Source organism: Ciona robusta, chromosome 13, assembly GCF_009617815.1.
Source record: "Ciona robusta chromosome 13, ASM961781v2".
Classification (NCBI taxonomy): Eukaryota; Metazoa; Chordata; class Ascidiacea; order Phlebobranchia; family Cionidae; genus Ciona; species Ciona robusta.
In genome coordinates this window covers 3,560,534-3,575,469 of record NC_143247.1, presented here as the reverse complement: position 1 = coordinate 3,575,469, position 14,936 = coordinate 3,560,534, and the positions used below count along the sequence as shown (strand labels likewise).

Genomic DNA, 14,936 nt, shown 5'->3' with positions numbered 1-14,936 from the left:
GTATTCTTAAGGCCATCGCGTAGGACCTCACCCATATAAAACAGAATGTTCATATACAATGTTGGGGTAATGGGCCAACTCTGGTCCAAATCTTAGGTCCTATGGCTTGCCTCACTGTAGGACCTCACCCATATAGAATAGAATGTGCATATACAATGTTGGGGTAATGGGCCAACTCTGGTCCAAATCTTAGGTCCTATGGCTTGCCTCACTGTAGGACCTCACCCATATAGAATAGAATGTGCATATACAATGTTTGGGGTAATGGGCCAACTCTGGCCTAAATCTCAGGTCCTATGGCTTGCCTCACTGTAGGACCTCACCCATATAGAATGTTCATATACAATGTTGGGGTAATGGGCCAAACTCTGGCCTAAATCTCAGGTCCTATGGCGTGTCCAACTGTAGGACCTCACCCATATAGAATGTTCATATACAATGTTGGGGTAATGGGCCAACTCTGGCCTAAATCTCTGGTCCCATGGCGTGTCCAACTGTAGGACCTCACCCATATAGAATGTACATATACAATACAATGTTGGGGTAATGGGCCAACTGTGGCCTAAATCCCAGGTTCCCCTGCCCTCTGTAAGTATTTACCCTTATAGAATATGTAAGAGAAACACACAGATTAAAAACACAGAACAAGCACAACAATAACACCTTGTATTGCCACAATTTTCATCATTCCAAGTGTTAGCTGTTATTTCCCCATCTCCTTCATAAACCGCACAATGTTGGTTGTCATCCGAGTTACTTGGTTCACCTGGTCGCCATAAACTAGGGATGGAAGGGGTGGTGTTAATGTGGTTAAGTACGAGGTGTATGTAACACAACACCAGTGTTTTATATAAGTTACATATTATAGTTATAAGTTATAAATTAATATATAAGTTACATATTTGGTAAGTTACATGCATGGTAATCAAAACAACATTAGTGTAAAAGTTATATTATACTTACAAGACACCGGACAATACTGTTGTTCCATCACTCCAAACCCATGTATTTTCATTCTCTATGTCGTTTAATCCTATCCACCATTTAGCTCCCGAGGGTCCAATTTGTGTTGCATATACCCAATCCTATAGTGGGAATATCATGAACCTCATGCTCACTGTCAAGTTATAACATGGGTGTCTTTTTATACACCAGACACACATGGTGTATTTATACACCTCACGCTCACTGTCAAGTTATAACATGGATGTTCCTTATACACCAGACAAACATGGTGTATTCATACACCTCATGTTCACTGTCAAACTATAACATGGTTGTCTTGTTATACACAAGACACACATGGTGTATTTATACACCTCATGCTTACTGTCAAGTTATAACATGGGTGTCTTCTTATACACCAGACACACATGGTGTATTCATACACTTCATGCTCACTGTCGAGTTATAACATGGGTGTCTTCTTATACACCAGACACACATGGTGTATTCATACAACTCATGCTCACTGTCAAGTTATAACATAGGTTTCTTCTTATAAACTGGAGTCTACATACACATATATTTCTACTTTGAACTTAAACACACCCCCATTCAAGCGTATTATACATTAACACATACCCTCTCAGCAGTATCAGCAAAACTAACAAGGTGGCCACCCTGGGCTTGACATATAGATTCAGATTCTGACCAAGTCTTTAATGTTTGCTGGAAATCATAGCAATAACTTCCTCTGGTTTGCCAACCTGGTGGGCAATCTGCTCTGCATAAAGCTGGGAGAAATGTAACTGTTTATATTTGGTGTGTTTTTTATGGCAATATGGGCAAACTGGACTAGGGTACTTGATATTGAGGCAACCGTTAGTCCATTACCTCAACTTTGTATATGCACATCCTATTCTATATGGGTAAGGTCCTACAGGGAGACACGCCATGGGACCTAGGATTTAGGCTGGAGTTGGCTCATTACCCCAACATTGTATATGCACATTCTATTCTATATGAGTGAGGTCCTACAGTGAGGCATTTCATGAGACCTGGGATTTAGACCAGAGTTGGCCCATTACCCCAACTTTGTATATGCACATTCTATTCTACGTCGGTGAAGTCCTACAGTGAGGCACGTCATGGGACCTGGGATTTATACCAGATTTGGTCCATTACCCCAACATTGTATATATGCACAGTCAATAATAGAAACACAAACACTATACTTACTAAACAGCAGAGGGAGTAAGAGAGTAATCCTCATTTTGAATATTTCCAAGATTTAAAACAAAGTCATTCGTGCTTGCAGAGCTACCAGTGTGAAGTAATCTCTGTGGAAATATTAGGTAAACATGTTACAAACAATACTGCTTCTAGCCAAGAGGTTCTGGATTCAAGGCTCAGCTCTGCCACCCATGTAGGCTTACATGTCCCAATAAAAAACATTAGTGTAAACAAAACCTAGGTTAATTTCTCGCTAGATATATATCTGGTGCTATTAAACCATATATCTCATGCTCACTGCCGAGTTTATAAATGTCCATGCACAGCTAGCCTGCCATGACATGGGCAATATAGGTTTATTCTTTGATTAAAAGGCGACAGTTGGTGCCATTGTTTGCAATGCACTTTAACAAACATGCATTGTGACACAACAAACACATGCATTATGACACGACAAACAATGCAAGCGCTCCACTTTACTCAGACATTAATTAACTAAACTTAACGCGCTTGTGATGTAATAATCAACACTTTATGACAAACTAAAACAAATAAATAATTCATTTTTAAACAGTTACAATAACTTTCTGCCTTTTTTTGTCAAAAAACAGTTACTTATTGTACAACCTATTAGTAAACACTGGGTCAGAGCAATCTACACTAATTATCTTGCCCAGGGACACATACACCTATCAGTACTAAGTATCAAACCACACAACTTTCAATTACCCAACCCAATAACACACATACCCACAATAATGGCTGCAGCGTCGAGCCTTGAACCCTAAACCCCATAGTTTTCAATACTAATAGTCTGGCACCGCCATCTGCTTTTAACTCAGAGGTTGGAAGTTCAAGGCTCGCCTATGCTACCATTGTCGGCCTATGTGTCCTAGAGTAACTGGTAAGTAGGCACGAGGTGTACGAAACAGAACACCCATGTTAAAACGACCATCATTTTCCCACCATGCGAGGATAAATATGTTACATTTGTGGTAACTCGTAAGCAGGCATGAGGTGTACGAAATGGAACACCCGTGTTATACAGACTGTCGTTGTCGTGTTTATTTATTCAAGTACATTTAAACTTACCTTGTATAAAGCATACATAGTTGAGCTTGGGTGATATACCTGTAGTAGTTACAAGTGTTATGTAAGCACAAGTTGTGTAATATAGGAATGTTACATATCATAGGGCTCTAATACACATGCTGTTATAATGTTCTATAGTATGTAAAACTGATATGGTATCAACGCATGGTGTTTTAAATATCAAGGTTACAATTATCGAGTATAGACTCATTATACTATAGCAGATGTTTCACCAAGTCTACTCAGTCTTTTACAAGCACTGATGATGCCAACAGTTTTTGGTGTATGTTATACAAAGATCTAAATTATGAATATTAAAGTTACAATTATCGAGTATAGATTTATTAGTCATTATAGCAGTTGTTTCAACATAATAAAAATATGCCTAACTATACTATATATAAAAATATCTTTGATTTCCTATAAATATTAATATTTAAGCCACTAAGTAATCGAAGTAGTGTTTGACTTAATAAATGCATGCTGTTGTATTTGCAGTCAATATTTAAACTCTGTAAGAATGTAATTAAACATATTTCGTGCCAGGTAAGAATGGACTTTGGGTTGGTGAACTCAAAATGGACCACAAGTGCAAACATGCAGCTACTGGTTTTACTATAAGTTACCTATTCTATGTGGGTGGGGTCATACAACGGGGCATGCCATGGGACCTTGGATTTATTACCCCAACATTGTATATGGGTGAAGTCCTACAGTGAGGCATGCCATGGGACCTGAGATTTAGGCCAGAGTTGACCTATTACCCCAACATTGTATATTCTTTTTACTTTTACCAATACCGTGTTTTTACTAACTGTGGTTTTGCTGTTGATTCCCTCCTTATTGCTGTTTAAATATTATGATCTACGCTGTTGCATTCAAAGAGATAATTAAAAATTATGTTATGCATACCTGAATATAGTAAGATTTTAGTGTCTTCATCTAAATGTTTCTGTTTTCACCCAGACAATCATTGTCAACTTGCACCTTACATTCAACTTATTACAAATTTTCTTGCTTATTGCATATTCAGTTAACTGCCTAGTTATAATACTCACTACAAAAAAATACAGTTTAATACAAAATAAATGTAGTTGAAAATACAATGTGCATGTTAATAAATACAAACTATATATCAATGTGAAAAGAAGTTCAGAAATGGCATAACAGAACCTTTAAAAAGGATTTGAATGAATATTATATAGTAGGGTGGGGGAAGATGGGACACCTTTAACACATAATATCTAAATATCCTGATCGTGTTTTAAAAAAAATATAACGGTCTATGGGAATCGTAAGAATACGGTTTTATATTTCTTTGCATTTTCTTTGTTTACGACCAAATGGGAGGAGAAAATAGAATAAAAAAGTGTCCCATCTTCCCCCACCCTACTATAATAATAGAATCATAGGCACCGAACTTTTTAAAACACAGGGGAGGCAGGGACAGTTAGACACATAATCTTGTGAAACAAATCGAACTTTTTGAATTGAAACTAAGCACAAAATACGTGTTTTATACAACAAAAACTGGTTATAACTATAAAGGCCTGCCTACAATGCCTCCCCGGGTATGGCACTTATAATTAAAACAATAACATTTTAATTGAACTGTTGCAAATGTAATACTATTGTATGGTTTAGTATATGCAGTTTATCATATACAAACATTTCAGCGATATGTGACATATTTATATAGAAGTTGGGAAGGTGGGACAACTTTTCATTCTATTTTCTCGTTCCATTTGGTAGTAAACAAAGAAAATGCAAAGAATTAAAAAACCCTATTCTCGCGACTCCCATAGACTGTTGTTAATTGTTTAAATTAAACCAGGGTATTTAGATATTATAAAATGTGCTGAAGGTACCCCATCTTCCCCCACAGTACTGTATGACAAATTTGTCTTCACTTTTAAAATTGAACTGTTAGAAAATACAGTAGATTATACCCATATATAACAAAACTGACTTATTTTTACCCGTTTTATAACCTACTACAGGGTATTTTGCATGTCTATGAAATATATGCAATAAAACTATAGTGCATTTCGCAAGTCTATATATAGGTGTTACAATAAGACTACATTGTTAAGTATATGCAGCCCATAAAACACAAGTTTGATCAGCAGATGTAGTAGCAAAAAATCTCCCACTAGGGTGCCATCTGCACTGTATAACTTTGTCTTTATGGTGAATAGCACGGAATGAATATGATGATGTGTCTGTATGGTCTGTGGGTAAGAGTAAACGTAACTTATTTATCCTTGATTGGCGGGGCAATAACAGTACTTTAATCTAAGTATGGAATATTTAATAAATGTAACCTATTTATCCCTGCATGGTGGGACAACGATAGCCGTTATAACACGGGTGTTTTGTTTCATACACCTTGTGCCGTATGTACCTTGAGTTGACCACGTATGTACCTTTGTGGGTAAAAATATTTCTATAGGGTTCACAATTTCACCTGTTGGGGTAACATGTCATGTCAGACAAAATAACATTACGCCTAAAGGTATATAATAATGTTGCCGCTTACCAGATAAAAACAATGCTTCTATATCAGTAACATATGCTGTACCATCATAGGAACCAGATAGTAGAACACTGGGGCAAACTGGGTTGAATCTGACACTTCTAACTTCGTTGTTATGCGCTTGGTATGTCTGGTGGGGTAAGATGGATTAAATCGCAAGTTGGGGTAAGATGGTACATGATTTTGTTCTATTTTATTTTACCATTTAATAGGACATACAACTTAACTTATATTAACACCTGTGAAAAGTGGTGCAACCAATTCAAGGTTATTGTATTGTTGACACTTTGTAAAAATACATGTCGAAAATACTAAAGTGTCGGTCAAATACAACTTAACTTATATAAACACCTGTGAAAAACGGTGCAACCAATTCAAGGTTATTGTTTTGTTGACACTTTGTAAAAATAGCCGATTAGCAATAAAAACATCTTTCCTCACCTTTATAATCTTGCCAGCGTTGAAATCGTAAATAGAAATCATATTATCCGTTTTCCCAATGGCCATATATCGCCCTCGTGTGTCAACACAAACACTTGCGGCAACACTGGGAGATTGGTCACTGGCATCACTGAAGCCAAGCACACTGACACATCTAAAGTGGGCAACACTGGTTGATATTGGGTAAATAAATGTAACTTAATGTATCACAAAGTTAATCCGTTTTACAAACATTATAACATGGGTGTTCTGTTTCATACACCTCATTCTCGCTTATGAGTTTCCACATATCGACGTATATACCTTATTTATCTTTGCATGGCAGGCAACAACAGTCGTTATAACATGGGTGTTCTGTTTTATACCCCTCGTACCCGCTTACAAGTTACCATATATGTAGCTTTGTAGGTGATAATATTATTCTGTATGGTCAACAATTTGGTCAACTCTTTTCTAAGGTGTTTTGCCAAAGGCAAGCTACAATAATAACACCGTTAAGCCTTGAACCTGTGTATAAACAATGATGGTTTTATGGGCCAACCCTGGCTTAAATACCAAGTCTCAACCATATAGAATAGAATGTACATAAGCAATACATAAAAAACTGACATTACCTTGATGTTCTAAGATCCCATGTTCGTACTGACTTGTCTTGTGATGTTGATACCAACATTCCAGATCCCCATGCGTATAATGATAATACTTGCTCTGTGGGTGACAGCATATATAAGAACATACCTATGTTATAGGTTAAAAGGGAGCATGAGGTGTATGCATACACCATCCATGTGTGTCTGGTGTATAAGAAGACACCTATGTTATAACTCGACAGTGAGCATGAGGTGTATGAATACACCATGAGTGTCTGGTGTATAAGAAGACACCCATGTTATAACTCGACAGTGAGCATGAGGTGTATGAATACACCATGAGTGTCTGGTGTATAAGAAGACACCCATGTTATAACTCGACAGTGGGCATGAGGTGTATGAATACACCATGTATGTCTGGTGTATAAGAAGACACCCATGTTATAACTTGACAGTGGGCATGAGTGGTATGAATACACCATGTGTTTCTGGTGTATAAGAAAACACCCATGTTATAACTTAACAGTGAGCATGAGGTGTATGAATACAGCATGTGTGTCTGGTGTATAAGAAGACACCCATGTTATAACTCACCACTGAGCATGAGGTGGATAAACACACCATGTATTCCCAGTATAACACACAACAAATATAAATACCTGAATGGCCCGATAGTTTATGTAGCAAAGCATCCACTTCACAATCATTAGTGTACACAATACAATCTGCACCAGCATTGGCAAGCACACAACCTGAGCCATAGTTGGTTAGGAAAGCCACGTCACGTACAGGAGCATTATGGTGGGTGAGTTCCAAGCTTGGCCCTGTGTATATGGGTGATGTGAGTACACTAGTATATAGAAGTATAGCATGGGGCCTGAGATTTAGGCCAAGAGGTGACCTCAAATGTAAGTGATCAATATATTATGGGTGAAGTTACAATGAAGCATGTCATGGGACCTGTGGTGAACCGTGTCTGTGTAGGGCAGAGTTGGCCCATTACATCACCCTGAATGATATTAATTGCATAAATTGTATTTATCTCTTCGAATACAAAGATAAATTTAAAACAAAAGAAGAGAAGGGAAATAGCAAAACACGACATTCAGTAAATGGTAGAAACAGTATATATTACATAAATAAAAAAGGGCTAATATATGAATACCTGTTATATTCATAGTGGTAGAACTGTAATCAAACAACTTGATAAGTTTATCATTAGAACAAGTGGCTAGCATTGATCCATCATCTGTAAAGTAATTACAAGATATATAATAAATACCAAGCCCAACCAATTGTAATATAAGAGACATATATTTCACCTAAATGACATCTCAGTCTCGTGTTTAAATAGCATTACACAAGAATCATCCAACTCCATGAGCACCAGATCAGGGTTGGATTCACAGAATTTATTACAAGTTACATAACATACAAACCAACCATTCCAAGCAGTTGAGTAAATTGATCCTTTATGAACCTTTGGTAGTTTCACACAAACATCTAATACACCAGTGCCCAGAAGTTCCAAGTGACTGTCTTCATATCTTTGCCTGTATACAATTAACATGATAGTGTATAACAAGGTTACTTTATATATCTGCATGCTACAGCAACAGTTGTTTTAACACGAGTGTTCTATTTCATACACCTTGTGCCCACGAGTTACCACAATAATTTGGACAACCTATTAGTGACCACTGAAATGGAGTAATTGTAGCTAAGTGTCTACATGAACTTTTGCCAGGTATTTTACACTTGTTTACCAAAACTAGCATATATTTGCGCGAGTATTTTGGTATAGGAGACTGAAATGTTGGTATGCAAATAACTGCCAGAGGAATTTATTACAAAACAAGTGTAATGTAATATTATTCAATTTGGCACATTGACCATATATTTAGTGTTTGTGAGTTTGAAGTTTTACAGTATTATTGTGTAAAGCATATATCACCTTGGCATTGAACATATTTTAAGTATTTGTGAGTTAGATCCAACAGCAAATACTTCTCCTCTAGGGTGGAATGCTACTGCTCTGATTGCTGATGGGTCCTCTGTCTTTTCTATGGGGTAATATTTAAAGGGGTGGGGGTTGTTTTGTGTGGGTGAGGGGTGACTATGGGGTGTGTAGGTAGACATGGGGGCGTTTTGAGCTGGGTAAACGGGTGATGTGTGCTGGTGGGGTGAGATGGGTAAAGGGGCATTTTGGGATGGGTAACTAGGTAAAGGGTTACTTTGTTGGGGATAATTGGGTGAAGGGGCATCTTGGAACGGTGAAACGTCTGAAATTTAAACAAGCTTTGTTATACATTATGATTATATATATATATGTATAATATATATTAAGTAGATGTTTCCCCCCCTATTTTGGCCTTATGTCAGATTTAGATATTTTTCAAAACGTTGTATCTGGAGACTGGAGTTATTGGCCAAATCGGCACGAGGTGTATGAAACAGAACACCTGTGTTATAACGACTGTTGTTCCCCTGCCCCACAACAATAAACAAGTTACAACCATCACCTGCATTAAGGTTCTTCCTGATAGCCATAGCTCGCTCCTCTTTAACACGAAGATCTTGTAAAACACGATCTCTCTCTTTCCTTAAATCTTCTTTCTCAGCAAGGAAGTTGGCGTAAGAGGCCTGGAGATAAAACAAAGATACATGCCATTTAATATATATATCATATACATGCCTATACTTATCCTATAAGGGTGAGGTCCAGAGGGCCTAGGATTTGTGCAAGACTCAGCAAGAGTTGGCCCTTTACCCCAAAGTACTTATAATATAAATATGAATAGTAAATGTAACTTATTTATCCTTGAACGGCGGAGCAACGACAGCCATCATAACACGGGTGTTCTGTTTCATACACCTTGTGCATGCTTATGAGTAACCACGTATGCAACTTTATGGGTGCGTGTTTTTCAGTACTGTTCATCGCAATGTTCCCATTACAAATACCTGAGGATTCGTGTATTTGTAGTTGTCCTCTTGTTTCAGCATTGGTTCAGGGGTTGTAACATTTTCTGCCGGTTTGGTAGTTGTCGCGTCAAGCGGCAATTGTCGTCCTGGGGAGCTGGTATGAGGTAATGGGTCGGGGGAATCCCCTAGTGCGTTACTGTCGCCTGTGTTGGATGGTTTTGACCACTTAGGGGAAACAGGGGGTGATTGTGAGATTTTTAAGGTACTTTGTTCTCTGTGGATAAGAGTTAATGTTGATATAATGTACCAGTCTGTTTAATTAGAGTTACACAAAAAGTCATTCTAGGCTTAAACAAAAAACAAGCTACTGTACTTAATGTTGTTACTGTTGGCATTTTTTTGTAAGTAGAAAAAGCGATTATAATCTATAATATATTAAGTTTTGAAATAAATTTAAAAAAAATTAATTTAAAATTTTGAAATAAAATACTATGTTTATTAAAACATCGGTACCTGTTTTGAAATGTAGGATTTAAACTTGAAATAAGTCGATCTGATTGGTTGATTTTGTTGATAATTATCTGCAAGTAATATCCTTTATTATTCATTGTGATGTAATAATATATTATAACTATAACATGTTGGATTCCAGCCTCGATGCTGCTACCAGTGTGGGGTATGTGTCTTTGAGCAAAACATTTAATAGTAGTTGCTCCAAGCCTACAACCCAGTGGTCACTAATGGGTTGTCCAAATTGTTGGCCATACAGAAAAACAATCACCCTTAAAGTTACATACATGGTAACTCGTAAGGGGGCACGAAGTTTTATAACAACCTTCATTGCCCCACAACGCAAAGATAAACAACTCCCATACATTCAACACACACATATTAGCAACCTGAACATCTGAATCACGAAACCTTTGTTTGAACACATCATCATTAAGACTATACATCCAGTGTAATATGGAAGCATTAACATTGGTGATACTGCTGTTGTTTAATGCTGATGATGTAACTTGTGTTTTATCAATATCTGTAAATGGGATAGTTTCAATTATGGTGGGGCCTCACCCATATAGAATAGAAGGTGTATATACAATGTTGGGGTAATGTGCAAACTGTGGTCCAAACCCCAGGTGCCAAGGCGTGCCTCACTGTAGGATCTCACCTACTTAAAATAGAATGTACATATACCACTGTAAGAGCTTTGATAATTTAATATTGCTGACGTTTCAATGTCCTATTGAGAACGTTGTTATCAGGGTAATTAGGTTATTTTCATATTTTATTCTATTTGTGATACATAGGCGCTCAGGGAATAAACCAAAGCTTCTCAACCCCTTGGTCACCATTTGGTTAGGTCGCCTACTACAGTAGTTCAAAAGATACTCACTTTCATTGCTGGTGTTATCCACTGCTCTACTGCAGCAATAAGCCGAACACTTGTCGTAAAGCATCCCTTTGGTTATCAAGGATATTAACCTGTGTAGAAAGCAGTGAATAGAATTGGTTATCAAACACATGATTTAGTCACAACGTTGAAATATATATTTAACCATCTTTTATACACCGGATGAGCTGTGTTGTTATAATAATTTCAATCTCTATAGTCAAGTACATACCTTTGATTGTGTTCATCCCCGTTAGCATTATGTTGGTGGAAGAATAATGGTTCAATTACCAACACTATGTCTTGGTAACATTCATGACGTGTTGCTACTTGCATGGCTGCTTTGGTGACATACTTGTGTTCCTGTGTATAGATGGTGTTATATTCTATTCTATATGGGCCACTGACACTGTGACACATGCATGCTATGGGAGCTAATATTTAGGCGACAATTGACCATTACCCAAACATTGTATATGCACATTCTATTCTATATGAGTGAGGTCCTACAGTGAGGCATGTCATGGGACCTCGGATTTAGACCAGAGTTGCCCAATACCCCAACATTGTATATGAACATTCTATTCTATATGGGTGAGGTTCTTCAGTGGGGCATGCCATGGTACCTCGGATTTAGACCAGAGTTGCCCATTACCCCAACATTGTATATGAACATTCTATTCTATATGGGTGAGGTCCTAGTGAGGCATGTCATGGGACCGAAGATTTAGTCCAGAGTTGATCCATTACCCCAACATTGTATATGAACATTCTATTCCTATTCTATAAACCGACAAAGTCACCTTAACTGTGTAGTAACCCTCAATCAGTTCAACCATTTGATCGTATTCCTCTTCAGTGCAAATTGATTGCAACTCTTCAATAATATCCTGGTAGTAACAAAGTGTTGTATATAATGTAGTAATGTCAGAATGTATTGAGGTGAGGCACACCTGAAGCCTGGGATGTTGTAGGTTTATTACTCCAACACCCAGGGTGCTACCATCTAGACCCCACTAAGGCAGTTTATATACACCTAATAATAGAGATTCTATTCTATAAGGGTGAGGTCTTCAGTGAGGCACACCTGAGACCTGGGATGTAGGTCTATTCCCCTTTACCCCAACACCCAGGGTGCTACCAAATGCTATAAGTTTTACTGTAACAATGTAAACCTTTATGTAGCACAAGCCGTATTCCTAAACCAACCTTAAGAGCGAGTGAAACATTCTGAGCATCTTCATGAAAACAAAGTTCACAGAAACGTTGGCGGAACAACAAGAACAATATTCTCTTTATAGGAAAGTTGTCTAAACAATAAAACAAAAGGTTCAACTGTGAGATCCCTGGTTCAAGGCTTACTGTAGTAACTTAAATGTTCAGTGGTGCCCTGTAACTGGTTGGGTAAGATCCTGCCAAGTGGCATGTCATCGGACAGAGTTGGCCAATTATCCCAACACCAAGGGTGTTACAACCCAATTTGTGACCTCTGGGTTTGAGCAAGTGTTTTATTCAAGCACACATACATGTGATACGCCTATCATTATCGAGCATTGAATCTGGTATCGTTTGGTTACGATGCAAGCGCCTAACCACTGCATTAAACTGGTTCAAAACACAGCTTGGTAAAATAACTCACCAAATGTTGAGGCAAATGCTTGTATTAACTTCCTTACGTGATCCCATTGCCCATCATATGAATATTCTCTGATAGTTTCAAAACACTCTGGTAGCTTTCTAGATGGGGACAACTGAAAATATAAAGTTAAATGTAGTTTAAAATATAGTCTACCAAAAACAAGCATTAAGTAATATAAACATGCCACATATGTAACTTTCCAAGTGATTATTTTTTTGGCGGGGGTTTAATATTTCTTTAATGGCTGACAATTTGGACAACACATTGGTTACCACTGGGTTGTAGCAATTGCCATTAGGTGTCTTACCTAAGGCCCTATATACAGATGTGCCACAAACCCACAATAGTAGCAAGCCTTGAACCCATAACCTTTTGGCTACAGGCTGGCGTGCTAAACACTGTGCTAGTCAGTAGACAAATATAAACAAACTACTACATATATAATATTATGGATATAAAACAATACGAACAGTATAAGGGTTAGGAGCTTTTACAACTTACCCCACATTCTTGCTCCAGGGAACTTGCGCTTAGAAACAATCTTCTAGAATGCAAGTAATCTACAATTACATTAATGATGTCATAATCATTAATTAATATTTCCATTTTCGCTCTGAAAAAGTTAATTATTTTTTATCCTTATTTGACGGGCAATGATAGTCGTTATAACAAGAGTATTCTATACACATAAGTGACTAAGTTTCATACACTACACGCTACACCACGTGCCAGCTTACGAATTACCACGAATGTAACTTTGAGGGTGATTGTTTTCTGTATGGCTGCTAAATTATTTACTTTAAAGTGTCCAGGCTAATAGGCTACATATATTTTGTCATCATAGGTATTTCGTTACAAAACTTAATTAAAAATGAGCCGAAACACAGTAAGTTAGTCACTATTGGGTCTCAGCAATTGGCAGTTAGCCAGTTAAGAGTCTTACTCAAGCAAAGCCCAATAGGCTAAACAATATATGAAGTTAAACATGTGCATCTAAATACAAAAAGTAGTTAGAAATTAACATTAAATACAGTAATACACAGTGCAAAAATAGGCATGCATAATGTTTACACTCGTAACTATAACCGTAACCAACAATTAAATAAAGCGGGCGACCAAGCACACATATTCATAGAGATCTTTATATTAATAGGGAGTTAATAAATGTAACTTCTTTATCTTCCCGTGGCGGGGCAACGGCTATGGCCGGCAATACACAAAGCTTTTAGAATAATTTGCCTTTTTTCAAATCTTACAAACGTACCTGTTTTTTAGGAGTCCGTAAAATCTTTCCCACCTCGACAGTAAGTATAAGGTTTACCACACTTTTATCACAACTAAAAAAATTGAGGGGTTTATGCTCATAAATGCAACAGTGCTATTACTATACACGAACAATACAGTCGAAAACCGCTTAAAATCGTATACCGTCCCAACTTTACTAAAAACACTTACCGAAAATGTTCCTAACAGCTAAAACAGTCCCACACTCGCAAGCAAGAAAGCCGGAGAAATTTTGGGTACAATAAAGTTATTACACATCAGGTGTTAAATGATTTTTTAGCAAACATATCAGTTTATAATGGGTTAAAGTAACACATTACGACGAACGCCAAAAGTACATAAGAGTTATGTTATCACCACGTGATCAGATTCTTTGTTTTAATTGGTTTAAATTATTTTGATGTAACAATGAACTTCAATTACATCATTTTTTCCCGCGCAAATTCAAGAAAATACGGATTCATACACTCCCCTAAATTCATGCTATGCTATTATACCCAGAGCCATAGAAATACCGAGTAATCCAACCCATTGTTACGTAAAAGACAAATTGAACGGCAATTTGGGTCCAAAATAACACAGTAGGTATAGGGAAAATGTATGTTTTTCGGTAAATTACAGAAAAACTTGGGCCTAAAAACAAATTTAAAGGTTGAAAAATGTAAAAAACATGTGTTATTTGTTTTCTGTGTCAAAAAAAGTCAAAAATCAGAATTAGAAGCGGTTGATTTGCGACATTTTAGTCATTTAATGCGGCTAAATTTATACATTTTTTCTAAAAATTGTTTGGTAAGGTAAATAGAAGCTGTTTTACACCTTCCCACAATAGGAAAACACAAATAAAACTTAACAAGTTCGTTT

At 37.1% G+C, this 14,936-nt stretch overlaps 2 protein-coding genes across 2 annotated transcripts in view; both read right to left on the bottom strand.

Moving 5' to 3' along the window:
• LOC149725882 (uncharacterized) overlaps positions 1 to 4,317 on the bottom strand; it is a 41,337-nt gene extending 37,020 nt beyond the window's left edge. Inside the window, exons 1-6 of the mRNA XM_089891644.1 lie at positions 4,180 to 4,317; positions 3,268 to 3,306; positions 2,182 to 2,282; positions 1,585 to 1,736; positions 964 to 1,085; positions 664 to 780 (exon numbers count right to left, since the gene is read on the bottom strand). Of these exons, the coding sequence (XP_089747770.1) occupies positions 664 to 780; positions 964 to 1,085; positions 1,585 to 1,736; positions 2,182 to 2,215 (425 nt within the window). The 5' untranslated portion in view covers positions 2,216 to 2,282; positions 3,268 to 3,306; positions 4,180 to 4,317. The remainder of the gene's footprint in view (positions 1 to 663; positions 781 to 963; positions 1,086 to 1,584; positions 1,737 to 2,181; positions 2,283 to 3,267; positions 3,307 to 4,179) is intronic.
• Positions 4,318 to 4,340: 23 nt separating this feature from the next.
• On the bottom strand, positions 4,341 to 14,561 carry LOC149725881 (WD repeat-containing protein 47-like). The gene is made up of 20 exons (XM_089891665.1): positions 14,247 to 14,561; positions 14,056 to 14,128; positions 13,293 to 13,404; positions 12,792 to 12,903; positions 12,362 to 12,462; positions 11,956 to 12,042; positions 11,385 to 11,515; positions 11,156 to 11,244; positions 10,659 to 10,795; positions 10,273 to 10,340; positions 9,799 to 10,033; positions 9,357 to 9,477; positions 8,789 to 9,116; positions 8,278 to 8,387; positions 8,000 to 8,083; positions 7,494 to 7,658; positions 6,859 to 6,952; positions 6,245 to 6,398; positions 5,807 to 5,933; positions 4,341 to 5,498 (listed from the first exon to the last, which is right to left on the bottom strand). Exons 3-20 carry the CDS (start codon positions 13,395 to 13,397, stop codon positions 5,356 to 5,358), a joined length of 2,391 nt encoding a protein of 796 aa, XP_089747791.1. The 5' UTR covers positions 13,398 to 13,404; positions 14,056 to 14,128; positions 14,247 to 14,561; the 3' UTR covers positions 4,341 to 5,355.
• Between the last annotated feature and the right edge of the window lie 375 nt (positions 14,562 to 14,936).

Bases quoted from the DNA above. Each gene is read 5' to 3' on its own strand.
- LOC149725881 (XM_089891665.1), bottom strand. From the start codon at position 13,397: ATGGAAATATTAATTAATGATTATGACATCATTAATGTAATTGTAGAT. The intron at 12,904-13,292 runs GTAAGTTGTAAA...TTATATTTTCAG, and splicing joins CCCTGGAGCAAGAATGTGGG to TTGTCCCCATCTAGAAAGCT. The intron at 10,341-10,658 runs GTTGCTAATATG...TATTACTTGCAG, and splicing joins TTCGTGATTCAGATGTTCAG to ATAATTATCAACAAAATCAA.